General features: G+C 42.3%; 1 protein-coding gene across 1 annotated transcript in view; it reads right to left on the reverse strand.

Annotated features, from left to right (window-relative positions):
• Positions 1–897: 897 nt before the first annotated feature.
• The window catches only part of PELI2 (pellino E3 ubiquitin protein ligase family member 2), a 72,293-nt gene continuing 45,809 nt past the window's right edge, over positions 898–27,381 (reverse strand). The window contains exons 3-6 of the mRNA XM_030948770.1: positions 16,594–16,695; positions 11,505–11,702; positions 11,024–11,212; positions 898–7,225 (exon numbers count right to left, since the gene is read on the reverse strand). Coding sequence (XP_030804630.1) covers positions 6,647–7,225; positions 11,024–11,212; positions 11,505–11,702; positions 16,594–16,695 — 1,068 coding nt within the window. The 3' untranslated portion in view covers positions 898–6,646. The remainder of the gene's footprint in view (positions 7,226–11,023; positions 11,213–11,504; positions 11,703–16,593; positions 16,696–27,381) is intronic.

Here is a 27,381-nt window from a genome sequence, read left to right on the forward strand (position 1 = left end):
AGCTGTGGCTGCCCCTGGATCCCTGGAAGTGTCCAAGGCCAGGCTGGATGGGGTTTGGATCATCCTGGGATAGTGGAAGGTGTCCCTGCCATGGCAGGGGTGGGATGAGATGAGCGATTCCCTCAGCACTCTCCCCAGGCTGGGGCTACAGCAGCAGCAGCAGCTCAGCTCTGAACTCTCCTTGTCCCTCCCTCTCAGCCTTTGCTCCTGCCTTGAGGCTCTTCCCCTCCTCTGAGGAGCAGCAGAAACTTCTCCCTCACCCAGGCTCCCAGCAGAACTGCCCCAAGGCTGCCCTGGAACCCTGGCATGGTTTGGGCTGGAAAGGACCTCAAAGATCATCTCGCTCCAACCCCCAACCCACAACTGCTCTAAATCAGCAGGGCCCTGCCTGTCTCTGCTCCCCTGGGCACTGCCTCTCTCCATAAACAGAATTCCTGCCCAGGAATCCACCAGGAGCACATCCCTGCCCTCAGGAGTCATTTTCAGTGTCCTGGGGTGAAGCTGCACAGATCAATCCCTCAGGAAAGGGTTCACTGCTCTGCTGGGAGGTGAGCACAGTTACACCCAAACACCCCAAACTCACCCAGGAGCACTTCCCTGGAAAGGATTCAGCACTCCTGACTTCCCTGGAAGCACAAGAGCCAGCTGGCAGGTGATCACATCTAGAAAGCACTGCAGATATCCTTATTTCCCTTCCCTGTGCTCACACCAACACTTATTTTTCCAAGTCCCAAAAAAAGATGAGAATTCATTTTAGCTCCTTTTAAAAAATGCAGCTCCTGTACTCACAGGGACCACCTGCAAAAAAAGGGATGCAGAACACACAGATGGAAAACAAACCACTGAATTCCCATTATGGAAATTAATTTTAAGAGTCACAAAGCATATTATTCCTGGAAATTGCTTTTATTTAGCAATTAAGTTAACACTGCAAGGAGGCAGCTGGCACTGAAAACAAACAGTTCAATTTAAAAATCAGGGAAGGGAATTAACTGAAATTCCAGGGCACTCACACCTGAATACGCTCCACTACCTCCAATATTTAAGAATCCTCAATCAAAGGCTTCAGGTTTTGTTTGCTGAGTAGAAAGGGGATAAAAGAGTAAAAGAAACCATTTATTTTTGAAGTTGTTTATATGGTTTTTTGCAAATCAAAGTCAAGCTCTGACAACCAACCAGCAGGGAAAATAAACTGAAGGAGTCAGTGACAATACTGAGATAATATTTTAATTTGTTCTATAATTTTTTTTTCCTGTAAAATGGCTTGTACTTCCACAGGTACAACAGCAAAAGAAATTATTCCAGTCCATTTCACACGGTGTATAAAAAGACCAATTTTACAAATATACCCAGAAGTTGAACAGCTGCTCACACTGTTTTTAAGGTAAACATCCCCCTCCATCACACAGGGCTCGCTGTGGGAGAGGCTTTTCCTACAGCTGTGCTGCCTTCCAAGGGCTCTCCATGGTGGATCCAAGAGCCATTCCCATCCCCAATCCCCAGGACAGCAGCAGGAGGGACTCCAGGTGACTTGGAGACTGGCTTGCCCGCCAGGAGAACATAAATCTGCCCCCAGTGAGGGAATCTGGACAGACATTGGGCTTTTTCTGGTGTTTGGGTGTCCAAGCAGCTCCAATTTTTGTTCTGCTGCCAATAAATGAACACTGAGCAGCACAGACAGTAAAAATCCGTCTCTGCTGCCTGTCCAGGGTCACTCCACTGCTCTCCCAAGATCCAGTGCCCACTGCACTCAGTGGGACACAGATTGCAGAGCCACTGTGACTCCATCCTAGAAACTCCCCCCTCTCCACCCCCCACCCCCCAAACCAGCCTTACCTTCTACATTTGTCCTTTCACCTCACAACACTGAGTGTGCAGACTTGTGACCAGTGCTTAGAAAACCCAGGATAATGAGAACAATCTGTCAAAAGACACTTGCAAAAACACCTGGCTTGTGTTTTCCTTGTTTTCCTTCCAAGCTGTATTTATTTGTGTACCTGCAACTGCGTGGATAAATCAAAAACAAGGAGCCAAGGACTCACAGGATGGTGAAAAACGGAGGAAATGAGGAGGAAGAGCCAGAAGAGCTTTCCTCTCAGGCTAAAAATGGATTTAAATGCCATCAGGTCAGTCCTCACCACAACCACATCCCTACCAAAGGTTCTCCAAGCACAGGAAAGTGTCAAGACTGTGGGATGGAGGAACAGAAACATAATGCTCTTGGAGAAACTTCCTTCCACTTCCAGAAGAAAGAAAAATGGTGAGGAATCCACCAGCAACTGCAAGAGCACTAAAGGGAGAATGACCACAGCCCTAAAATATAATTAAGCACTAAAACATAATTAAGTTCTGTTCATAGTTCCACTGCAGTTTCTCACTATGACACACTCTGGCTCCTCACTCAGGCTCTGAAGCCAAAGCCCCAAATTCCAGGAATTGCCACTAAAACACCAAGGAGTGTCTCACTGGAAGGTCACCCAGAGCATCCCAGAACTCCCCACAAACCCACAAGAATCCTTTGCAAGGCATGGATGAGGTCTGAAAGCAGGAACAGCTCCAGTCACAGCTCCAAGCAGTTCCTTTGCTTCTGTCCCTGCTGGAACCAGCTCAACCATGGCTTTCTCCTCTTCTGATCCCCATTCCCACCCTCACAATGGAAAAAAAGATTCCTCTTTAATTACTTGACCTGCATAGTACTGTGACTGTAGCTTGATGCACAAAAATGACCAAATTTGAAAAAAATTAATGAATAAAACACAGTCTCAGGTGAACTCTTCTGTACAACTAGACAACAATTCCTGTAAGAACAGCATTCATCACTCCTTTTATTTGTACTTCAGCACTCTCCCAGAAAGCTGCCAGGAAAAAGGGAAGGGTTCCAACTCCAGCGTGCATGGATTTGACAGATATCATCTTTTAAAAAAAAATCAGACTAGAAAAATACTTTTAGTTCTAAGTTATGCAGTCAACGCTGCTTTTGAGGCATTCAGATAGAATCAACAGTAACAGGTGATAAAAAAATCCTTATGGAATACACTGCCAGCATTGGAAATGGGATGCGGGGAACATCGTAACACTGAGATAATGAATAAACCTGAGGGTGCGTCTCAAATATACTGACTCTAATTTGATTTATCCACAAACTCCTTTTACTATAGAGGTACCAGAGCAGAGGAGGCGTTTATGGAGCTGGGGTAAGGTGAGGGCTAAGAGCTGAATGCTCCAACATTTCACCAGAGCAGGGTTGGAGGAAAATCGTATTACAAACTCTTCTGCCTCCCCAGCACAGGGGACTGACCCTGGATTTGAACAGCAAAGTCCCTGAATTCCACACAAACCCTGGGAAATTGCTTCCCAGAAAAGAATCCTGCCCCTCTGCTCAGCCAGAGTGCTGTGCCCAGTTCTGGCTCCTCAGGGCGGGAGGGACACAGAGATGCTGGAGCAGGAACAGCACAGGGCAAATCCTCCCATGAGGATCAAGGGAGTGGAGCCTCCCTCATGAGGAAAGGCTGAGGGAGCTGGGAATGTTCAGCCCCAAGAAGAGACAACAGAGACCCCATCAATGTGTATAAATATCTAAAGGGGGTGCCAAGAGGACGGAGCAGGCCCTGCTCTGTGGACAAGAGGAATGAGCAGGAGCTGATGCTCACAAGTTCCACCTGAACATGAGGAAGAACTTCCCTGAACAGAGACCAGAGGGGGTGTGGAATCTCCCTCACTGGCGATATTCCAGAGCCATCTGGACACAATTCCATGTCCTGTGCTCCAGGATGGCCCTTCTTGAGCAGGGAGGTGGGACCAGATGAACCCTTGTGGTCACTTCCAGCCTGGCCTGTTCTGGGATTCTCAGAGTTTTCCTTGTGTTATACAGAACTGCCAACAGCAAAAGGAAAAATAAATCTTGTTTAAACAGTTTTAAACAGCCACTTCCCTTGGATACAAACCATCATCCAGTGTTCTGCTTCACACAAGCCCAACACAGCAAGCCTGATGGTGTGCTGTGTTTCCAGTGAGGATTCTTCCAACACCTTCCACTCACCTTCCACAGGGAGCAGGAGGGAGATGAAGCCCTGAAGCAGCAATTAAACTGCACAGTGAAGGGAAGCAGTGAAGCAGCTGGGGGAGGGAGGTGGTGCCTGGCTGTTTCCAGCCTGTGGGGGCTCAGAGGAGATGTGCAGACCCTGCTGAGCTCAGGGCATGCTGCACGTGGAGGGAGCTGCAGGGCCTGAAGCCAGCCAGGAGCATCTCACCAGGAGCATCCTCGGGTGTGAGTCCAGCAGGGAGGGAGGGAGGAGTGAGGCTGCCTCTCCCAGATGAGGTATCTGCTAACCAGGAATGACTGTGGCACCTGAGGAACCTGCAGGGGCTCAGGGGTGAGGAAGAGGCACCTCTGTGTCTGGGTTTCTCCCCCACGTGGCTGGGCTGCTGCTCTCCGTGGAGATGAGCCATGAGGCTGGGAGAAAGGATTGGAATATGGAATCACAAGAGGATCTCTTTGAAAAGGCACTAGGAAGAAGCATATAGTTGTAGGTTAACAAGGTTTATCCTGTTTCCAATCACTGAGTGGGACAAAAACTGTACAGTTTGGGGCTTTTAGGACAAAAAAATGCTGCAGAGTTGTATTTTTTTAACAGCAAAAGCCTAAAAAGAAAAGTAAAGCTATTTTCAAATTATTAAAATGCTGAACATGTATACAGCAAAATTATACTAAAAACAGCAGCAGACAAAATCCATCCCATCACCATTGGCAAGGGACATGTAAAATGTTTATAAGGTTAACTATAAAACAATTTTACAACCAAAATATGAACAGGCCAATTCAAGTATATCTATATACAGAATATATTAAAATCATATAAATTATATATTTATACAAAGGGCACAAATATAGCAAAAAGCTATAGTTGATTAAACAGAACTGAGCTTGAATGATCAATTTCATCTAGAGATGTTATAGATTTCTCCCAAAATTTTTTTTTAAAAACCTGGATAGATTGATACCTCAGATACCAAGAGTACAGAAAGCATAAAGGAAAAAAAAACCACAAATCAAAGAGTTATCATTCTGCATGAAATGAGTCTAACAGTGGGCAGGGTACACCTCATATGAAATTCTGATTTAATTATTTCCATAGTAAACATTTATCAGCTCTTTTAAAAAGTCACGAATTTCAAGTGATCCACTTCAGATGTACCACCCCAGTGCATATATTTGATTACATTTGAATGTTGTTTGATTTGCAAACATTTGGGGGAAAAAAGAGATACAAACACAACTCAATCTGCAAAAGAAAAGGTGACAGATGGCAGCAAGTTGAAAAGTGAACAAAAAATGCTCAGCTGAACTGGAAATGATGCTCTCCCTTCTAGTGAAAATGCTTTAAAGTGAGCTTAAAAAATAACTTAAATTGCTTTTTTTTTTATTTCAAAACCTAACAGCAAATAACCACAATGCACTGAAGCTTTTGAGAATCTAAACAGTTCCAGCCATGGGCCCAGATTTAAAGACAGACTAAGTGCTTTCCTAAATTCAGGTTTATGGAAATAAATTCTGTACCAGCTGAACCTAAACCTCCTGCTGTGGCACCACCCTTCATCACTGCAGCAAAGCCTGGACACAGCTCTGGCTCCATCAGAGTGCCCAGAGCAGCTGTGGCTGCCCCTGGATCCCTGGAAGTGCCCAAGGCCAGGCTGGACAGGGCTTGGAGCAGCCTGGGACAGTGGAAGGTGTCCCTGCCCAGGTCCCTTCCAACCTAAACCATTTTGGGAATCTGTGGCCTCCACTCACCCAAAGGTCAGGGTAAAGAGCACTGAGGGCAAGCAAAGCAGAAATAAAAATGCCAGACCACACATACACAGAACATCAGCTTAAACCCCAGAGCTGAGTATGGAAAAGAGCAAAGTGGTTTCACCAGATGCAGGTTAAATGGAAAAAAAAACAAACCAAACCAGAAAATAATCAGCCATCTCCCATACCTAATAGCCAGTGGATATCTACTACACTGAAAGGAAATCAATGCAAAGAGGATTTCCTCAGTTTCAAGTAATCTTTGATGCCTTTTTGGCCAGCTGTGTTATACCATAATAGATATTTTAATAGCTTTTATCCTCTACACTTTAGGCAGCTAATTTTTCTCCTACATATCCAATTATCTCTAGTGAACATTCACCTATGGTTGTCCACACATTCTGTATTTGCTCCTTGAGAAACTATTCAAGTTAAATTATATTGCAAATTAAAGACAGTTACATTCTGTATGTTCCTTCTAGATTTGAAAAATAGGTTTTAAAGGCTTGTCAAAGTTTAGAAGAAAAAACCTTTCCATTAAAAAATCTTAGCTTAAAAAAATCATTTAAGACACCTTTTTCTGATCCAGGGTACTAATAAAAAGATTACAAATATACTACAATTTGACCAAGAAGACTCCATGAATATGCTGCTTTCGAGCATGCAACACCACTGATATCTGTCGAGTTCCAGGTATCAATGTATCCCAATCCCACCACGGTCCCTCCATCCCCACCCTACCAACCCCCTATATTAACAACATTATAAAAAAAGGTAAAATCTAGAATTAGTGGCAAAAAATCTTCACAGTAAACCGTTCAAAAAAACTTTTTATTGTGGTCATTTCCGTGCGGTTCCTCAGTCGATGGGGCCCTGAAAGATGAGCTTGACGCAGTTGTCTCCGGTGAGCTGCGTGGCGCAGAAGGGGCAGGCGGCGTGGAAGGCGTGGGTGCCGTGAGGCAGCGGGATCTGGGCCCAGTATTTGGCAGTTTTCTCGGAGCACACGTGTCCACAGGGGGTGAAGGCGTGCGTGGGGGGCCCGGCGTCCACGTAGAAGCCGGCCTCGCAGCCCAGCCACAGGGGCACGTAGCGGCCCACGGTTCTGCACATGGGGCACTCGCGCTCGTTCACCTCCGCGTCGCTGCGGTGGCCCCAGTTGTGGTAGCCGTGCACGTGGCCGCAGCTGAGGTAGGCCCAAGGCTGCTTCTCCTCCACGTCCTTCTTCTTCACCACGTCCTTGCGGGTCATGCTGGGGAAGGCCAAGGTGTTGAAGCCCACGGGGCACTGGGGCCGGGCGGCGTTGATCTCCTGCCGCAGAGCCTCGATGTGTTTCTGCGTCGGCGAGCGCAGGAGCCCGTCCGCCGTCCGCCACAGCAGCGTGGCCCCGCACAGGTCAATCAGGGAGCCGTCCTGCAGCACGTTGGTCTCGTTTTCTACCTGGTGGCAGGACACAAAGAGCTTTTACACACACTGTCACCGTGATACTTTTTGAAAAATCCCTTCGTCACCATGATATTTTCTGAAAAAAATCCCTTCGCTGGGATTTCTTCTCCTGGAAAGCAGAGAAGCCTCCAAGAGAAATGTAAACAATGATCTGATTGCTTCTCCTTGTGCTTTGCTGCTTTGGAATGTGCTAGGTGATTGTTTGATTGGTCTCATGTGAATTGTTTTATTTTAATGACCAATCACGGTCCAGCTGTGTCAAGGCTCTGAGGAGTCACAGGTTTTTATTATTCATTCTTGTTAATAAGCCTTCTGATGGATCCTTTCTCTATTTCTTTAGTATAGGTTTAGCATAGCATTCTTTTAATATAATATCATCAAATAATAAATCAGCCTTCTAATGTATCCTTTCTCTATTTCTTTAGTATAGGTTTAGCATAGCATTCTTTTAATATACTATAATATCAAATAATAAATTAGACTTCTGATGGATCCTTTCTGTATAGTTTCAGTATAGCATTCTTTTAATACAACATAATATCATCAAACAAGACATAAGCCTTCTGATGTATCCTTTCTCTATTTCTTTAATATAGGTTTAGTATAGCATTCTTATAATATAATATAATATAATATAATATCATAAAATAATAAATCAGCCCTCTGAGAACATGAAGTCAGATTCTCATCTCTTCCCTCGTCCTGGAGACCTCACAAATACCACAAAGACACCACAACCCCTTTTCTCACCATTTAACCTGCTTAATTTTATCTTACTGTTGTCCTGAATCCACCTCACCTCCTAACCTATATCTAGGATTAAAACGAGCGCTGCTCTCTTATTCTGTGCTAGTACAGGGGATTTGCATTTGCAGTTGCAATATAAATTATTATACAGTCTCTGGGCCCCTGAGCACGCATTTTTTTTTCTCCAATATTGATTCTCTGTTCCTTTGTCATATTTCAGTAAGTCCTGATAGACTGAAGAAAAGACGCGCCATTCCCTGAGGGCTGCATTAGCAGATTCTCTCCTGGAATTCTTTGCCCACATAACACTGACAGAAGCTGCTCACACAGTAAAATAAAAAAAGTCCTTTTTGGACTAAAAACTGCTACCCAGGACAGGCCAGCTGTCCTGCCTCTCAGATACCATTTTTTCAGGGGTTGTGGCAAGGGTCAAGCATTTTGCAGAAGCATGAGCTCCCAGAGTGTGCCTCAGCAGCAGCACAGGTACCTGCATGGCTTAGCACTGCAGCAGACAGAATCACCAGCTGAATTTCTCAGGTGACAAATTTGAAGTCACACGGGCTCAGCTTATGAACAATTACCCACCCCACTCATTAGCCCTCTTATTTAATGTATTCCAAGCAAACACAGCCCCAGCATGCACTGCCTAAAGGCTTCTCTCTGATTAAAAGCAGGTACTTACAACATTTTCAGGGGATTATGCCAAACACACATTGTACCTGACTAAAACATTCTTTATTTTAATGTCACAAACATATAAGCAATCCATGCTTTTGCTATCAGTTCATTAGTGATGAATATATATTAAAAAGGCTCTTTATAAAATTAAAGAGAAAAACAGACCTACTGCCTGGCTTTATGCACAGAAAGTATGCAGAAAATACCACTAATGCAGAACAAACAGCCAAATACAAACAAATACATTAAGTAGGTCACATGAAATCATCACATCTGCCTAAGAATACTATGAATGACAACCAATTTAGCATTTACATTTTAATCCAGTTTAAATTCACAGATTAACTGTGGATCATCCTTGCACAAAACACCTCAGTGGTACAATACAGACTACAGATAAGAGGTCACCAGCGCCAAGTAATTCCAGCAGTAAAATGTAGTGGTTCAAGTAGAGATGAGAGAAGCCTTGATCTGATGCTCTTTTCAGATAATTCCTTCACAAACAGCAAAACAAAAAGCTCCCTCATATGCAACGTGTTCAATTCATTATACAGCCTGCATCTGGTTTTATGAACCCAATCAAGCAATACTGATCACATCAATACCAGTGTGCCATGCCAATTTTATTTAAATGAGAATTCAACTCGTTTTGGATGCAGGGAGGGGGATTCATTTGTTTTGCTGTGCCTCGCTTTAGCAGCACTAAAAAGGTGTTTTGCTAACCACAAAGGCTGCAATTGCCACATCATCTGTCCAAGTCCCCAGGCAACATCTGCCTGCCACCATCAGTGACAAAGCAATTTATGTCCTGAAGAGTGTCTGCTGAAAGCAGAGCAGCCCAACTCCATTCCCCTAACTCTTTCTGCAGTCAGTTTTCTGCAAAGCCAATGGCAGAGTTGCAAAGTCACTTCATTGAACTTCTCTTCTGGTTTTATGTGTCACAAGTCCCTGGCAGCTGAAATCCCTCACTTCTGGCAAAGGCAAAGCTCATCCTGCCTCACAGGAGAAAACAGGAATATACTTCCAGGGCTCCTCTTATCTTCCCAGTGGCAGGTAAATCAAACAGAAGCTGCCTTACCCAAACTGCTTTTGCACAAAAGTGGACTCTTCTGGCAGTACTGCAAAAGACAGCTCCCCATGCAGCAACTTCAGACATCTCCATGTCCCTGGAGAACATTCCAGAGATGGAGATCCCAGAGCAGAGTTTATTTTGCTTTTACACTCTGCGCTATTTCAGTTTGAAAAGTGGCATTAGCAGAAAGCTCTGAATCTTCTCCCACACACTCAGGAACAGAACAGCAGTGCAAAATCTGCTGTAATACACAGATTTACACACTCACAGTGCCACTGCTCAGGGCCAGCCACCCTGTACCTGCCTGCATTCACAGCAAAGAAAACAAATACCCTGTCACCGTTGAGTCAGAAGTGACACTGATAAAGAGTGACACACTCCATGCATTTTCAGAAGGCAAATAACAGTTTTATTAGGAACCCATTCCTTTTTATACTCTAGGTCTCTACAGGTGGACCTGATTAGTCCTTTAATCAAAACACCATCACCATTGGCTAATTATGAAGACACCCATTTGTAAACAACCTTATGAGAAAACAGCTTGTTACAAAACACCACCTGTGGATTGTTTCCATTTGATTATCATTCCTTCCAGCTCCCTGAAACTTCCCAGACTGATTCATGGGAAAGCTGATCTAGCTTTCTGTCTCTCTGACCAGACTGTCACATCCACAGTACTCCTTCATTAATTTCAGTCACTTCCTGATGGAGTTCTGGATGTTGGAAATTTTAGACTTTCTCTACAGACTCTGACTTCCTGGAGAACACTACAGTTGACCTGAAGCCATGGAACAGGCTTCCAAAATTGACTGACAGCACTGAGATCACAGGTGTGTAGCTGGTTAGAAATGTGTAATATCACAGGGTGGAAAACTCAGAGTTTGGGGTTTTAGAATATAGTAATAAATAGGAAGTAAGATAGAAGTTTTAGGGCAGAAGCAGGTTGTTCTTCTTTACCTTCTTCATGGGTTTGGCTGGTATTTTGTAGTTGGACAGAAAAGTCTGCAGTGCGGGTTTGGAGTGATTAGTTATTGGGTTAAAAGTGAAAATAATTTAGGTGTCATTTCTTAATTAGATAGTTTAGCCTTAAAAAACCTTGTAACAAGAGATAGTTAACCATTTTTGTGCCTTGTTAATGAAAAACTACAGAACTCACTGCTGTAAGACTGTGACAGTGATAAAAAATAACAAACACCTGAGTCCAAATGCAAACTATCATCTCAAATACCTTCAATCCCAACCTCAACAAAAATCAAAAAAAAAAAAAAAACCAAAGCCAACAACTTCCCACTCACCAGTTTGCCCCGGTGCTGAGCAGACCTGGTCTCCCGGAGCGTGTAGACGTCCCCACAGACAGAGATCTCCCTCCACACCCCGGGCTTGGACTCCTCCGTGAAGCCTCCCTTGGGGTGCATCACCAGCACCCCGTTGGTTGTCAATCCATCCATGTGGCCATCAGGGTTTTTCCACTTGGCTGCTTTTTCCTATGTGTGACAGGGATTATCAGAAATGCATCAAACCAACCTAAAGAAAATCCTCTAACAGTTCCTAAAGTGCAGCTTCATTGTCAAAGACAATTATGACCACGAGTCTCTGCTGGTGATAACTCAGGCACATAAAAATGCAGTTTCTATTTAACACTGAAGCTGGTGCATTGGAGTAATAAAAGTCTAATGACAGTACAAGTTATCAACAAGTACAAGGAGATTTGGGGGCTTGAAAGTAACAGAATATTAACCAGAGCTTGCTTGTAACATCATTATTAGAAGTACTTACACCAAGAAATATATTTTTAGACGAGTCAAAGCCAGCTGCAAAGATCCTTGCTGTGTATGGTGGGTTCCTGTCACAAACAATCCTGCAGGCAAATCGGGAGATGGTGCTCTGGGTGATCTGGGTTTCATCATTATTTTGATATCCTGAAATAGTGTCTGTTACTACAAAGTCTATGGGGCTTTCTGTAGACCTCCCAACCTGCAAAAAAATTAAGATAATGGTATAAATAGAAATACCCACAGAAATATGAAGCATTGAGGACATAGTTTTACCAGGTTAATACTGATGATATCAGCAAACTTCTGTCTACTGAATTTCTGGATGACAAGACCAATCAGAGACTAACCTGTATTTCCACATTTGTCCTAGGCAGAAATACATTACAGACATGGAATGACAAATTTTCACTTACCACAAGTGATATTCATGCTTGCTTGAAACAGATCAGCACAGCTGATCTGTTTGATCAGAGTATTGTCACCAAAAATATATTATCACCTTGCTATTTCCTCATCCAACCACTGCAAATTACTTACCACTACATTCTGCCAGTTGAGAAAGCACTAACTTGGATTGACAAGTTTTATTCACATTTTCCAGTTCCAGATACATTTGCCATGAAAATAAAGGACTTTTTTTAGACACAGAACTTGGTTATTTTGATGTGTCATAACAAAGAGCTACCCACCTTCATGTTTTTGGGATTTGTAGTCCCTGAAAGAAGAGTTGTCAGGCAAAACCCACCCTATGTTGAAATTTATCCCTAATCATGCACATGCATGATTAACAGAATTTAAAAACTTTTTTGAGTTGAGCAGAAATGAAACACACCCAGTAGTGTGTAGATAGGAAGACTCAGCATACTCAGTAGTAGACGGGAAGATTTTTCTGTCTTGTCAGCTAAAAATTTTAATTGTCAATCTGGAAACATCTGGCACAGAAAACTTCATGACTACATGGATGGAAGGATCTGATTGCCAGACAGACAGTGAGGCTTTATCAATATCTCTACAGGCAAATTAGTGTTACACCAACTTTGAGCTTAACTGGGAAAGTGGAGCTGAGGAACAAGAAGTGGAACAGAATATTAATTTTACAGACACCTTGTGATCAAACAGAATTAGGAATACTCTTCACATGAAACTACCTTCAGTTATTCAGGTATCTACATTGATATTAAATAACCTCCTCACTAAACATGATCTCACTGTCCCCCCAGAAGTTCCATTCTGCTCAGATCTTGATGGGGAGCCATGTATGGTTCTGTCATTAACAAACATCTCTGCAAACTAAACCTGCTTTAAAGAAGTATTGTTCACAAGTCAAGGAAATGAATATTATCCACACCTAAGCCTTGTCACAACTGGATTGATAAGAATAGTGCAGGGATCTCTGCTGTGCTTCTCCTTCCAGTTCTGTTTGCAGGTTGCAGTCTAAGACATGTCAGAATTCCTGTCTCCAGTGACACATCTAGTTACTGGCTCCACATCACAGGGCTCAGCACAGGCAGAAAATGGGATCAGCTCCCTGCACAGGAAATACTCAACAAGGCCTAATCAAAAGTCTACATTTCAATTTCTCACAGAAAGTGTCTACTAGAATACCCAGGAGAGAGAGTTTAGAAACTATTTAATACGGGATATTCCTGATTTATATAACTTGACAACTTGAAGCTAAATCTTACAAAGCAATATTCTTCTTCCTTTTACAGTATTATTTCTACCAGGTTTCTATTTCCCATCCAAAGCAATTCCTGCTAGGAGTCAGCATTGAGCAGCAGCAGGAACCTCATGAATAACTTTTGACTCTTCTCCATCTGTACATGGAGTCTCTTAAAGGATAATCAATAACAAATATGAAATTAATTTGTTCATAACAAGTTTCTGCCTCTTGCAGTCTCTGAAATAGATCATTCTCTCAAAGCTTTTAGATGCAATTAGAGAAAAATCTGCCTCATTTTTCCTTAAAGGATGACAAAGCACACAAGTGTGTGCTCCCAGCCTTACATCACACTAATCATTCACCATGAAATTCCAATTTCTTCTGATATAACCGTTAAGATCTATAACAATGCATCTATGTGCTTTTTTAAATCTCTAGAATGATATGTAGTATTTTATATAAACACTTCAGTACTTATCCCATTTGTGTCACAAGTATATCTGTGCAAAATCAAATATTTTAAATATTTGGCTTTCTTCCCTTTTCCAGTTGAGAAAGCCTTCTAGAGGATGAATCTCATGTATTGTGCTACTTTTCAGCATTTGAATTTATTTGAAAAAGTGGCCTTCAAAATCTGGCAATTTTCTCAATCTCTGTATTAAATCATGAATTTGGGTTTGAGATCACCTGAAAAGCAAGTGCCTAAGGAATAAATGAAAAACTTGATGCTATCAACATCCACCCTGCAGAACTTTTACTTCATCTGCAGTTGCAGCCAGACCACAGCCACTACAGAGCCAGTCCATTATTCAGAGCTGCTCTTTACACACTTCATCACTCATTTTTCTCTCACTTTCCACCACAGCACAGAACACTTTCTTCTTTCTCAAACTTCAGGCTTTACTTTGGGACCCTTCTTGTTAACTGTGTCATCTGATTTCCCCAAGTTACTTCCAACAAGAACCCATAAATGTGCCAGGTGCTGCAGAAGCAGCAGAGTTGTGTCCTGTGCAGGTGATTGTTAAACTGTGTGAGAGGCAGGCAGTGGCTTTGCTGCTGTCAGTAAAACACTGCTCCTGACAAGAAAACTCTGCCAGCACAGAATTTAACAGCTGCAGGTTCTTGGACTTCGACAGAATTTCACTCTGGTGAGAGTGAGAATTGGATTCTGCATCTTCTGAAGGGTCATTTTTCAGAAAAAAATCAATCCTTTGTATTGAATGTACCTGCTACTTGTATAAACTTGTGGTTATTTAGGGTAGGAGCTGCACATTTTGGGTTTTGTAGTGGCATGAGCAGATGTAATCAACCCATTTTCACCCCATCAAACCATGAAGAAACAGCTTCAACTTCACCTAATGCATCATCAACAGAGTGGTTAAACTCTGAGGAAAATCTTCATTTATAGCAGCACGTGGATGCTGGAGCATGCAGAGCCTGGGAGATGCCAGAGGAACACATTTCTACATTCTTTTTGTAAATAAATGAAGAAATCTGACCTGGGTGCCACTCAGGCAAAGGTGCACAGCAGCATTTGCACACAGATTTCATAATATAGTTACATTTAAAAAACCCAAAAAACAAAACTACAAACAACACAGCAAAGCAACAGCTCAAGAAGCACAGTGGGAATAAAGAACAAAAAGCCAAGATTTGCCCAGGATAATACATGTTAACTGCAGTCAAAGCAGGGCCTGAAGGCTCAGGATAATCCTGTGGTCCAGGAAACATCCTTCCCTTTTCAACTTCCACATCCTACACAAGCCAAGAACACATCTTGAGAAAAGAGAACATCAAACTCCATTGTCTGTCCAAGTGATGCCTGACCAACAAGGAAACTCTGCTCTGTGGATCAACAAACATGAATTTTGTCATCATGTACCACAGGGCTGCACTAAACATCGTCAAGGAACTTTTCTCCAACAGATTCATGAGAACAGTTAAAATCGAATGGCTCAAATAAATAATGGAAACCTCTTCAGCTGCTCTGGCACAGCTTCAGGGGGGAATTATTGCCACAGCCCAGCAGACCACTCCTGCAGGCCAATGCATGGAATGCAATCCTCAGGAAAGAGCCAGAGAGCAGAAACCTGAACCAGGACACAGCACTCGAGGTCACACTGAGATCAAGTCCCAGCAGGACCCCCCACCACACCCCAAGACTGAAATGGTGTCTTTATTCCCCAAAAAAAAGCTGTACCCACCACTAGGACACTATGCAATAGAAGTCTATAGAGAATGCCCAGAAAAAGCAGCTGTTCTACAACTCTTAATTCATTTTTCACTGCACTCAAGAAGAGGAAAAATCCAGCTTTCAAAAATGGCTTTTCAAAATTTATATACAGGAAAAAATTGTGCTGTAGCTACTCAAGAGCTAAACAAGCATCACACAGTAACCCCAATGGATGGGTTACATTTTTCTTTCACTAGTCAACATCTGAAAAACCTATTTCAGTTCATCCTGGCTGTTCAATCCTTCATTCTGCAGCAAATGAATAAGACTGGGTTTTAATCAATTCCTATTTGGACCTAATAGCTTCAGACACAGTGGAAAATTTAATATAGAGCAAAACACAGAAGTCAAGAGAAGCAACAACACCTCCAAAGAGTTATTTCCTCTCTGTCAACAGCACTCAGCTGCTGACCCTTCTAAATATGAAAGGCTGAATGAGGAAGGATAACCATTCCTGGTGAGATGCTCTAGATAACACAGACCTGACCAGTCTAGAATGAAAAGTGTTGTTTGGCATGTTTGGGCTCCCCAAATTTGAAGTCTAAGTACACACAGGATTTCTGCTCTCTTATTATACATAAAAATAACCATGGAACAAGAAAATCACTTAGGTTACTACACTGGTAAATGATGCAGAAAAACAAAAATGCAGACAGGGGACACTGAGCACGTGCTGGACAATAGATGGGAGCTTAGAGAAACTCAGCCCACACCCCCTGAGGAACCTGCACAACCCTCAGAACTCATCATACTGAGTGAAATGATAAATATCATTTATCATTGGTTTGTCTCCCCTACTGCCCAACTCCTTTTACCTTCCTCCTTTTCCCCATCCCATGTCCTACTCCTCCTTCTTTCTTTTTACTCCAGCTACGTGACTATCTGCAGGGGGGTGAGTGTAATTCTGTGCTAATTCATTAATCCAAACAGAGCACACTTTCCTCTCCAGTACAGTTTGTCTTTGGAGAAAAGGCAGAGTACAATTAAAGGAATAAGTCAGTAAGACTATTAACAGATGCTGCTGTGGGTTTGCAAAGAGTAGAATAATGCAAAATTTCCAAGTGCTCCCATATGAATGCAGCTGGGTCAGACTGTGGAAATCCCACAGGTCACAGAGAATACCCAGAGGATAAGGCAGAACTGCGGTTTCTTATGTTGCTTTTAAAAAACAATCCAAGTATCTTAGAGCCTTACCTGAAACATGTCCGTATCTCTGTCATGAATGTATTCCACTATAACTGTCTGGGTTCTGGATAATGTGTAAGAGATGCTGTGGTGGCCTTTTGAGCTGATTGCCTGGGCATTAAAAAAAAAAAAAAAAAATGTCTATTACACACAAAAATATTGTAATCAAATCATTTTTCTACATAAACACCTTTGCTGTGATCAGGAAAAGCAGTGTATTGTAACATGTTATTACAAGGTTGGGTAAGCACATACAATAGGATTTCTTTTGTTTGTTTTTAATGGAAAACCCCAAGCTGCTCTTGTTTGTTTCTAGTTCAGAAGCACCCAATACTTTTTTTTACATTTTTATATACATTTTTACATACAGAATATAATTTTTATATATTTATTTATAAAAAATATTGTATTTTTTCCAAACACTTTTTTTTCTCTGAAACGATATTGAACTCCTAACCCTTCCAGCAACTTGTACCCTAGCAAAGACTTGGAGCTGAGGGAGCTTTGGCATTATTTTTGAAGTAAGTGAACAATAGAACTGATTTCCAGTTAAAAGCCAGGACTTCAGGTGAAGTAAATTTCTGGTTATATCAGAAAGAGCCCAGCAATTTTATACAGCTGGTGACAAAATCCAGACTTTCAGTGTGGTTTTCCTCATTAAAGGGTATTTCTTACTACCTGTCAAAGTAGACTGGTGTCTACAGATATGGATTTAGCATCAAAGATTAAAAAGGATTTCAGTATTTAAAAGAAGACAGCAAGAGGACAGCTCCTGTTTTCTGCTTTATCTCACCCAGATTGAGGGAAACGAGCTGAGAAACTGAATCTCTTGGCTAACAGGGAAATAGCTGTAAATATAAAGGTCCATATAACCACACACAGTTCTGTAAGGTAATGACTGTTACTGCTCAGAAAACACTTTGCAGACACTTAAGCAATGAATTAATAAGTTAATTAAGGCTTTCTCCAGTTTTCAGTTCAGGGGATAATTTCCTCCAAGAAGTTCTCTCACCTGCTCCTTTCCTTTGTTCTGTTTTTCACCTAAAGCATTCACAGAGAGGGATGGTTAAACTAAACAACTAAATATATTCTACTCATCTGCCTGCCATCCCTCACAAAAGCCTAAATTATGCCAAAGCTCCATCAATTATTGAACAAATCATTAAAAATCCTTCTGAATGCTGGAGGTACTAAAAACATCTATGTGCATACTAAAAGCCTACTAAGGGTTAGCAAGAGTATTTGACACAGAATTATTGAAAACACGTAATGGAAGAACTGTTTCTTGCAAACCTCATGCATTTACAACCAGACAATGCTTTTACAATGTGCCTCTTGCTGGAAGTTCTAGTACCTGCTCTAGTGGAAAATGTCCTTTCCAATGGCAGAGGGGTGGAACTGGATCATCTTTAAGGTCCCTTCCCACCCAACCATTCTAGGATTAGGCAATAAAACCTTTCCCAGTACTTCTTTTCTGCAATAAAGCTTTTAACAAAACTAGGCATTGTAACAGCTGAGAAGTGATGTAAACACACTTGGTAATCAGTAATAGCCAGCTTCTGAATTTCCCAGATTATTTATAGTATTTTGTAATAACCACTACAGTGGCACACAGTTGCAAGAACAAATGGCACTGAAATGCAGTTTGGATTAAGTCACTAACACTCTGTGACCTGCCAGGACACTGAGCTGGGCTCTCAAAAGGTCTTCCTCTGTGCCTGTTTGACAACTCAGAAAGGGATCTCAAACCCTGGACAGGTCTCAGGTGCCCCTAGGATACAAAAGAAATAAAGGTGTTCTCAGGATATAAAGAAATGAAGAAAAAAAATGAAGTGAAATAAAGAAATAAACAGGAGATCCTTACACCTCAAGTTTTATGCTTAATGTATCAATAATCAGTTCATACTCATATTATCAGCTATCACCATTTCAAAGATCAGAAAGGAACAGCTTTCCTACACAAGATTTCACTCATTTCCACAAATCTGTGTTGCAGCTGGAATCCAGCAGAGGCAGAGTGTAAATGTGGCAGTCCTGACTGCAGCTCCAGCCACCAGCACCCAGGTAAAACTCCCAGGCAGGGACGTGTGCCCCAAGCTCATCCTTGTGTCAGACAAGCTCCTGCATCACTTGGCAGCTTTGCTGAGAACCTAAGTTGAAAGTTTTAAGGTCTGATGGAAAAAACACAGAGGGAAACACACAAAAAGGACTTCCTGAATTACTGAGTCAGGTCGTGCCCTACGCCTACAGAGCTCAAGGCTTAGATACATTAATAATACTGACCAGGGTCAGCGTGTCCTCTGAAATTCCAGGGTAGGACATAATCTTCTTTTCTCTGTGTGTTCCTTTCCCCTCCCAACTTTTCTTCCCCATGTACTCCCCCTCCCCTTTGTTTTCTATTATTTATACCCAGTTATTTTCAGTGAAGAAATGCTATGTTTAATTTCCTGGAATTGTGTAATCATTTTTGGAAAAAGGCAAGAACATTATGAGAAATGTTTCAACTTGTGTGCTTTCATAGCTTGCTCAGCACCAATAGTTACTCCAATTCAGACACTTTACAGATATTTTAAGAGCTGCTCTCAAAGCAATTGGCCACTTCCAAGTCAAAAAATAAAATTAAACAACAGACAAGTAACAGTATTTTAGGAACTACACAAAACAGTGGAAGTTAAGACTCCTAATAAAACACTATTGCAAGTGGAATGCAGATACAGGCAAAATCATGAAGGATTTTGACTGCTTGAGGAAATAATAGAACCACACTACTACAAGTCCCAAAAGAGTCTGGAGATTGATTGCACAAATCTGGGGTTTTTGCAACCAAAATAATGAGTTTGCCTTTTTACTGCTTTTAGCATTCAAATTTTCAGCCTGTTTTTCCTGTCAGCCGGATTCCCTCCTCAAAACCCCTCGATGCTGTCACACAATTGCCCTGGTGTAGCAACTGAAGTTTTGAGAAAAGCCCTGACACTCCTACAAGAATTACAGAAGCTTCACAAGCTCTAACTGATAAATTCAGAATTTCAGGCTGGACAACACCATGTCCACATTCCAGGCAGGAAAAAGGACAAGGAAAAACAAGAACCTGGCACTAAACTCCACCTCTGCCTCTTCACCTGCACTCCAAGGCTGCCAAGATCTGCCAGAGCAAAACTGGGTATTGTCAAAGCTTTTTCTTAGAATCTACTATGCTTTTGAATGAGTGGAATTGCAGAATCATTTTAGTTTTAAAACACCTTTAAGATCATCAAATCCAACCATAAATCCCAGCATTGTGGTTTCACCTGAGTAGTGAGGGAAGGGAAATCTTCCTTCAGGCACTTCCAGCACTTCGGGCCCCTTTACTTGAGCAGTTTGTTCCTATTTTTCAGGTTCTTAAAAGTTGAATGAAAATTATAAATTGAACAGGAAAAAAAAATTAGTTTCCAACAGATACAAATGCTGGAAAACCTCACTAACATCCATAGCCTGAGCCTACCAAGCCAATCCAAACTATGTGGCTCCAGGCTGGCCACAGAAAATCCCACCCCCTGTCCAGCAGGAATGTTGGTGGGGAATCACAGGCTGGGTGAATTCAGCTGCTACACAACACTTAGTTTTCTACATTTAACTGTCTCAAGGTGCTGAGTTCAAGTAATTCCCTTTGGAGAAAACAGAGAGCAAAGTGAAGGTGAACTGTCAAAAATCCTGTGGAGGAACAGGGGGAACAAACAGCAGCAAGAGACTTTTCCAGAGTTACTCCACTGCTAGTGACTATGTCCATAGTGGGGCAGAGGGGTTTTTAAAAGTCCAAATGCCAAAGAAAAGCAGGAAGGGAACCCTGAGTGCCATATTCTACGTGGTATGAAGGGACAGATTTGGCCAGCACTTTTCCAAGACAGGGCTCACATGTTTGCACAGCAATCCATCCATCCCCATGGGGCTTCCCAGATGGAGGCTCCAAGCCCCATTGGATGCTGAACCTGCTTTTGAGGTGAGCAGGAAGATTCCTCCCTATTGCTCCAGGCAAACCCCACAGCTCCCCCCACTACCTCAAGATTTGTGTTCTGGTGATTTTGGATCAAAACTGCCCAATTTTAACAGAGACTGAAAGGAGAAGGCCCATGACCTCACAACAACATGGCCCAAGCAAATGTTCTTTTTTTTTTTATTTTTCATTTTTCAACTTTGCTAGTAGCTCAAGTTTCCAGTTGTATCCTTCCTGCTGGCTGGAATTACACTTGGCCTTGGTTTTCCCCTGCCTCCTTATACACACTTTTTCATTCTTGCTCCTTTCTCTCCGTTTTGAGAACAAAACCTCGTTCCAGCACTTTGCCCTCACAATCAAAGCGGCAGCTAAAGGCTATGACTTACAAATGTGTCAGGTCTCAGAGGAGCCAAGATCAAATAGAGATCAAACACAGTCTGCTTTCCCAGCAGCAACACTGCAACTCTGCCAGCCCCTGGAATATCTCAGTCCATCTGAATTCTTTGCTCTCTGCTCACTCCCCTGGAAAGGGGATGCTATCAGTTTTATCATCATTTCAAGAAGGGAGAAAATCAAATTGCCTCACCCCATGTAAAGGCACCTTGTAGATAAAGGGAATAAGAATATATCAAGGTTATATTTAAAACCAGTGTTTCTTAGTGCTCTGCTTTTTCAGCCAAGATAGAGAAAAAGGTGGGAACTAAACTAAACAAATCTTCAACAGATTATCCTCAAGAGTAGAAACAGCTCTTTAGTCAGAATTTCCACCTTTTTCTCCTACACTGAATTTCTATCTGCGCTCAGCCAGATGTTCCCTGCCTGGGATCATGTCCTGGAGTGCCACAGCAAAGCCCAGCACACTGACAGCACTGCTCATTCCCCTGAGCCACCTCCAGCCCCAGAGTTCAAGAACAGGTCAGGAGCTCACTGCACGATTACATCAACTTAACACTGTTAAGCCAAACCTTCCATGTCAGGAGCCTGCCAATGAACTACAGAAGCAGATCCCAAAATTCTCAGTGCCCTTAACTTGCAAAGCTTGCAGGGAACAAGTCTAATCGACTTCTAGAAATAGAGATTTTATTGCTTCCTCCTGGCTTGCAAACCATGTTTCCAAGGAATGAAAAAAAAAAAAATCTCTGCATTTGGAAATTTAAAATTAATTCCCTTGTGGCAGGTGAGCTCCCCAAAGAGGGTAAGAGGGACTTAACGTTATTATGGTCACCAACTCTTGTGCACTATAGCAGAAATAAAAGCTAAAATCCATTAAGAAAGAGGCAGATGTCTCACAGGAAGGGCTGCTTCATCAGAATAGGATTTTTAGTTTCGTTAATTAGGTTGGATTAGGACAATAAAATGATTTATGGGAACACTTTAGTTTTCTTTGTTGGTAGCTGAGCTGACCGACACCACAGTGACGTGTTTAAAATTAATGACAGCAGAGCCTTCATGAGTTAAATGCTTTCAGACTTGGCTGCCAGCCTTCCATTGCTTTTATAAAAAGAGAACACAAGAAACACTCAGGGATGTCAGACAAAAGATCTTGCAACTTAAAAGGAAGCTTTAGCCAGCAAGGAAGGAAGCCTTCAAAAGTGAAGAACACATCCCACTTCCACTGGATTTTTGGACAGACTGGCTGCCAGAGCCAGCAGACTCTGAGTTATCCTAAGAAAACGTAACAAAAGCTCCTGAGCATGAGCCACTGATATTTTACCCACATCAGAAAAGCATGTCCACCACTTGGGAAGTTTCCCAGCAAATTAAGACAAACGCCAATAGAACATTAGCTAAAGACTGTTTGCAATTTTACTCAGTCTCAAACCTAACAGTAATTGCCCAGAATTGCTGCTTCTCTAACACAGCCTTTCAATAAATTTACACTGACCTCTGCCCACTGATACAGCTATTACATATATACTGTAATTTTCCTACAGTCTTCTGCAAAGAAAGACACATTATTATGGAAAACTTATGGGTTTAATGTGTCTGTAGGAGAGACTGAAATATCTGAATCAACCAGAACCACTGGCCCAGCTCTTTTAACTCTGCATCTGCCTCCTGCACAGCTCCATACAATCCCATTCTTCCAGGATTTTCCCTTTCTTTATAAACACTGCAACTGCAACAACATCCATGCAGTCATTTTTGAAACATCAATGTTAACACCTTGCCTGTCTCTAATATTTCAGCTGTCAATATTCTCTTGACAACTAAATGAGTGTTAGGAAATGACCAAAAAAAAAAAAAGACCAAGAGCCAGTAACTGCATGTAGGGAAGGAAACGTGCCACTCCAAAGAAATTAAATTTTGTCACTTTGAAAGGACCTACGTGTGGCACTGTCTGCAATCCCTGTCACAATGAACGAGCTGAAGCATGAAAATAGCAGGTCACCCACCCCACTTCCCTTTCCTGAATGCAGATCAGCCCCCAAAACTCAAAGCTCAATGACTGCACAGAAACAAAGTCAGCACAGTGTGGTTTATTTACACTTCACATTTTTTACGGCTTCTGAAGCACTCCCAGGTTTGTTCTGTGCACCCTTTCCTGCTGAGGCTGGAGGGGACAGAAGGGACAGCACATTTGTCTGGAGCACACATCAAAGCCATCTGCTCCAAGTGCACATGTGGGGTTGTGTGTTGCCACTGGAGCACTTCACCATTTATCAACTCAACAGGCAGATGTTAAACCCTTTTCTCCATTTGCTGAATCGGTGTTGTTTTAGACAAGCAGCCAATACCACACACAGCAGCCTCTCCAGACAGGCAGCATCAAAACATGCCATTCCCTAAGTCTATGGTTGGGTCCTGCAGCAAGGAAGGAGGCAGAAAGGGAAAAGTTTCCTAGATAGGAAACCTTCTCATTTTTCCTAGATAAGCTACTGTAAAGCTAAGTCAGGCTGATAAAACACTTGGCTATACTCTTCTTTTCAGAAGAATGTAGAGTAACCTACTCCTCAAACAAAAGGGAGTATTCAAAACATCTTCAAAACACACAGGGGGTGTTGGTGAAACTGCACAGATTGAAGTTAGGGGTCCAAACCATGATTTTTGCAGCCACTGACCAGACCAGAATCCCTCTTCATTCCTAGGACTCCTGACCAGCTCTGCAAGCCCAGTTGTTCCCCCTAATAAGTAAAAGCAGCTCAAAGTAGATACCAGTTTATACCAACACACATCAACTTCATGACACAGTAGCTCAGGAGCTGCTTTGTAAATCACCAACTTTTGGTGGTTGTGAACCAACACTTTACAGAACCAGCCTATGAATGGTTTTCCTCCCAGTCTTGCCTTTTCACTTTTCCAGCCCTTAAAATCTTTCTTCTCTCCTTCCATTTTCTTCTGTTCAGTAACAATATATTACAAGTGATCTTTCATCCATCTTTGGAATTATTTGTGTTTCTCCTCCTTTAGTCAGTTTGCTGAATTTCCTGCCCCAAAGAGACCAGAGCCAGAAACAGCTCAGAGGCATCACACAAAACTGCAGCAGTGTCAGCTACACCAATATCCAAAGCATAAATCATCATTCCCAAAATCCAGAATGCTCCTCTGGACACATTTGTGCCTGCACATTGCTGTGACACTTTCTAGCACAGCTGCTCTAGAGCTGCCTGCTGGGAATCCTGTGTTGAGGACAATTTCAGCTGCTTTGGAGCCTCAGGAAACATTTCTGTTTATCACTGTCCTATGCAGAGTTTCATCTGTTTCATAGGAGACCTTCAGTGGTGTTGTATCAAACTGTCACATGCAGATTTTTTGAAGTTTTGCATTTTTTCATATTAGCAATCAACAATAACTTATCCATACTTTAAAAAAAAAGTCACACTACTTCTTATTTACTCCAGCAGGGATTCTCTTTTCATTGTCTTAACTGATCACTACAGACTATATGGGGATCCTCCACTGTATTACAGGTTAGATCTCCGTATTATTCTCAGCTTATACTCAAATTATTAAGATAATTTTTTGGACACCAGTGAGACCTTCCCTCACGTGTGACTTTTTGGAAAGCAAAAGTTCTGACCCCAAAACTCCTGGCATTAATTTCCTAAGAGTAGGATTTCTCCAGGAAGACTACAGATTTAAACATGAAGGCATAAACATGATTTTGTCACTGCAGCTGGATCACATCCCCAAAACTCTTGACACACCCACAAAAATATCAGCAATTAGAGAAGGATGCAACAGTGTTTGTAACTGAACATTCTGGTGCCAACAGTCTACAATTCATTTATACACATCAGAACAAAAGCAGCAGATGCCTGGCTACACTCATGTATTTGGGTATGCCAAGCACACAAAATAGCCACAAATTAGAATGCTTAACTAAAAGCCAGACAAAAAAAATATAGTGATAAAGTCCCCTCAAGGGCTTCTATCAATCCACAGCCTCAAAGATTTGTACACTCAGCTCATGAGCAGTGAATGCTTCTGTGAATCAAAGCACCCCTGAGCACCACGCTGTGCCTGCCTGCCAAGGAGAGCACACAATAACGCCAGGAGAAGCTGCAGATCATTCCACACCTCCCAGAATCCATAAACTGCATCTGACACGAGTCAGTTTTACATTAAGACAGCCAAAGACTCTCCAGACAGTTACCTTAACAGACCTGTTAAGCAGCTGCACAAAACTCTCTCAAGAGGGGGAAGGCAAATTCTTCTTGCCAAAAAGCCATTCAGTGCTTCTAGAAAGCAGTTAAGATTTTATAGAGCCCATCAAGGGACAGAAGCTGCTTTCTAGAAATCACACTATGGAATATGGTCCTGATAGAAAACACTCTGACAGAACAAACCCAGAAGCAATCAGATCATTTTTTACTGGTCTGGGATTGCTGCAGGAATTACAACAAGTCATTGCAAACTGGACTTTGCGGCAATTTCCTCCGTGGAGACTTTCAATAATAAAAAAATATCCTGTAAAATAGTTCAACTGGTGCTTGAACCAAGTTGGGCAAACTTGACAGTGGCTCTGGGCAAAAGTATGTTAAACCCACTTTTCAAACAGAGCATCCTTATTACAAGGGATTTCTGGGGGCAGAAGGCACAAAACAGGTAAATCTGTAGGATCTGGCTCCTACAGGGATAAAAAGGATGATCTGAGCTCTCAATTCACTAACAGGTTAACAGCTCACATCTTGCATGTGGAAAAAAAAAATCACTTTGGGTTTCTTTAGCCCTACAAGTGCACAGTGAACACAGTATTTATTTGTAACCTTTCAATTTCTCATTTATACACATTACCAAGCATCTTCCTGGGCAAAGTTCACAGCTTACTCACATTCCTGACACACAACTTAGTGTATTTAAAACACACACACACTCTGAACTGTGTTTAACTGAGCTACTTATGTGATTTAAGTCAACAAGACAATACATTAAACAGCAGTCAGAATTAAATCCTGATTTACGTGCTGCACGGAAGTTGAAAAATCAAGTTGCTAACAAGTGGGAAGCAAGGAGCTTCCCTCTCCACATGTGCAGCTGCCAGGCTCATTCCAAAATATAAGTAACTGTAAATCCCTCTGGTGCTGCCTCTGAATCTGTGCAAAACTGAAAACAAGGCTGGCCCTGAATCCCAAACCTTTCTAAATTATACAAGGGAGGAGAAAAAAAGACCATCTCAGCAGCCAGGAGGTGTCAGGGCTCTGGGGGATGTGGGACCAGCACTGCCTCCCCACCCTGCAAACTGAGAAACACAGTGAGAAAGCAAATCCCATTCTCAGTCACTCACCAGAACCACAACAAAGTGCTTACAACCAAATTTAGAATTCATTTATCTCAGAATGTTTTGTGCCTGAGTGTTACTCCAGAATTTTTGTGTCCAAGATACCAGCCAGGTTCACAAAACAAGCAACACCAGCAGAGGGAGGTTCAGCTGAAAACCACACATTTAAAACTTCAGCATCTTTGTGAGTTTATTGAACTTCAGTGTGGAATGAGGGATTGGGGAAAACATCAATACCAACAGCACACTAGTGAGCAAAACAGGCACAAAATAACTGGCTGAGAGCATTTGAGCCAAAATGCAGGTCATGTCTGCCACTAAACAGCTTTGATATCAGTGTGCAGCCAAAAGGAATTTATAGGAGAATCCAACACAGTCACTGCCTAATACAGGTTGGATATCAGGAAGAAGTTTTTTACAGAAAGGGGGATAAAGTTCTGGAATGTCTGCCTGGGGAGGTGGTGCAGTGCCCATCCCAGGGTGTGTTTAACAAAGCCTGGATGTGGCACTGGGTGCCAGGGTTCAGTTGAGGTGTTGGGGCTGGGTTGGACTCAATGATCTTTAAGGTCTCTTCCAACCTGGTCATTCTGTGAATTCTGCTGTAAATGTGCCACATCCTCAGCCCCCATGCCCAGAGCAGAGGGCTCTGCCCCGTGGTTTATAAAATCATGGAATTGTTTAGCTCCATTTCAAACCCCAGGGTGTGAAAGGGCGAGCACAGGGTAATTAAGAGGCAGAAAATTCAAATCTGCAGACAGACATTCACAGAGCAGCCACATCTGTTTCTCTGCCATCAGATAAAGACCACCACGGCCCATTACTATTCTGAGTTGGTAGCAAAATCCTTCCCTTTACAGCTTTGGAATGGAATAAATTTAGCTTACTCTAGATTGTACTGAAGGATATTCTGCAGCCCAATTCCCAGTGTTCAGAGAAAGTAATTAGAGGATTAGTGGCCTCTATTGCTCTCCCTTCCTGTTATTTTCATTGTGTTCTCCAGTTTGAATCTTTTGTCGTTTTTCAGTAAGATTGATACAGACAGAGGAGAGGAAGGGAAATTTATTTCCCTAAAATTTAAATCTATCATGCCAGCTTAAAATTTCAA

The sequence above is a fragment of the Camarhynchus parvulus genome, chromosome 5, assembly GCF_901933205.1.
Source record: "Camarhynchus parvulus chromosome 5, STF_HiC, whole genome shotgun sequence".
NCBI lineage: Eukaryota > Metazoa > Chordata > Aves > Passeriformes > Thraupidae > Camarhynchus > Camarhynchus parvulus.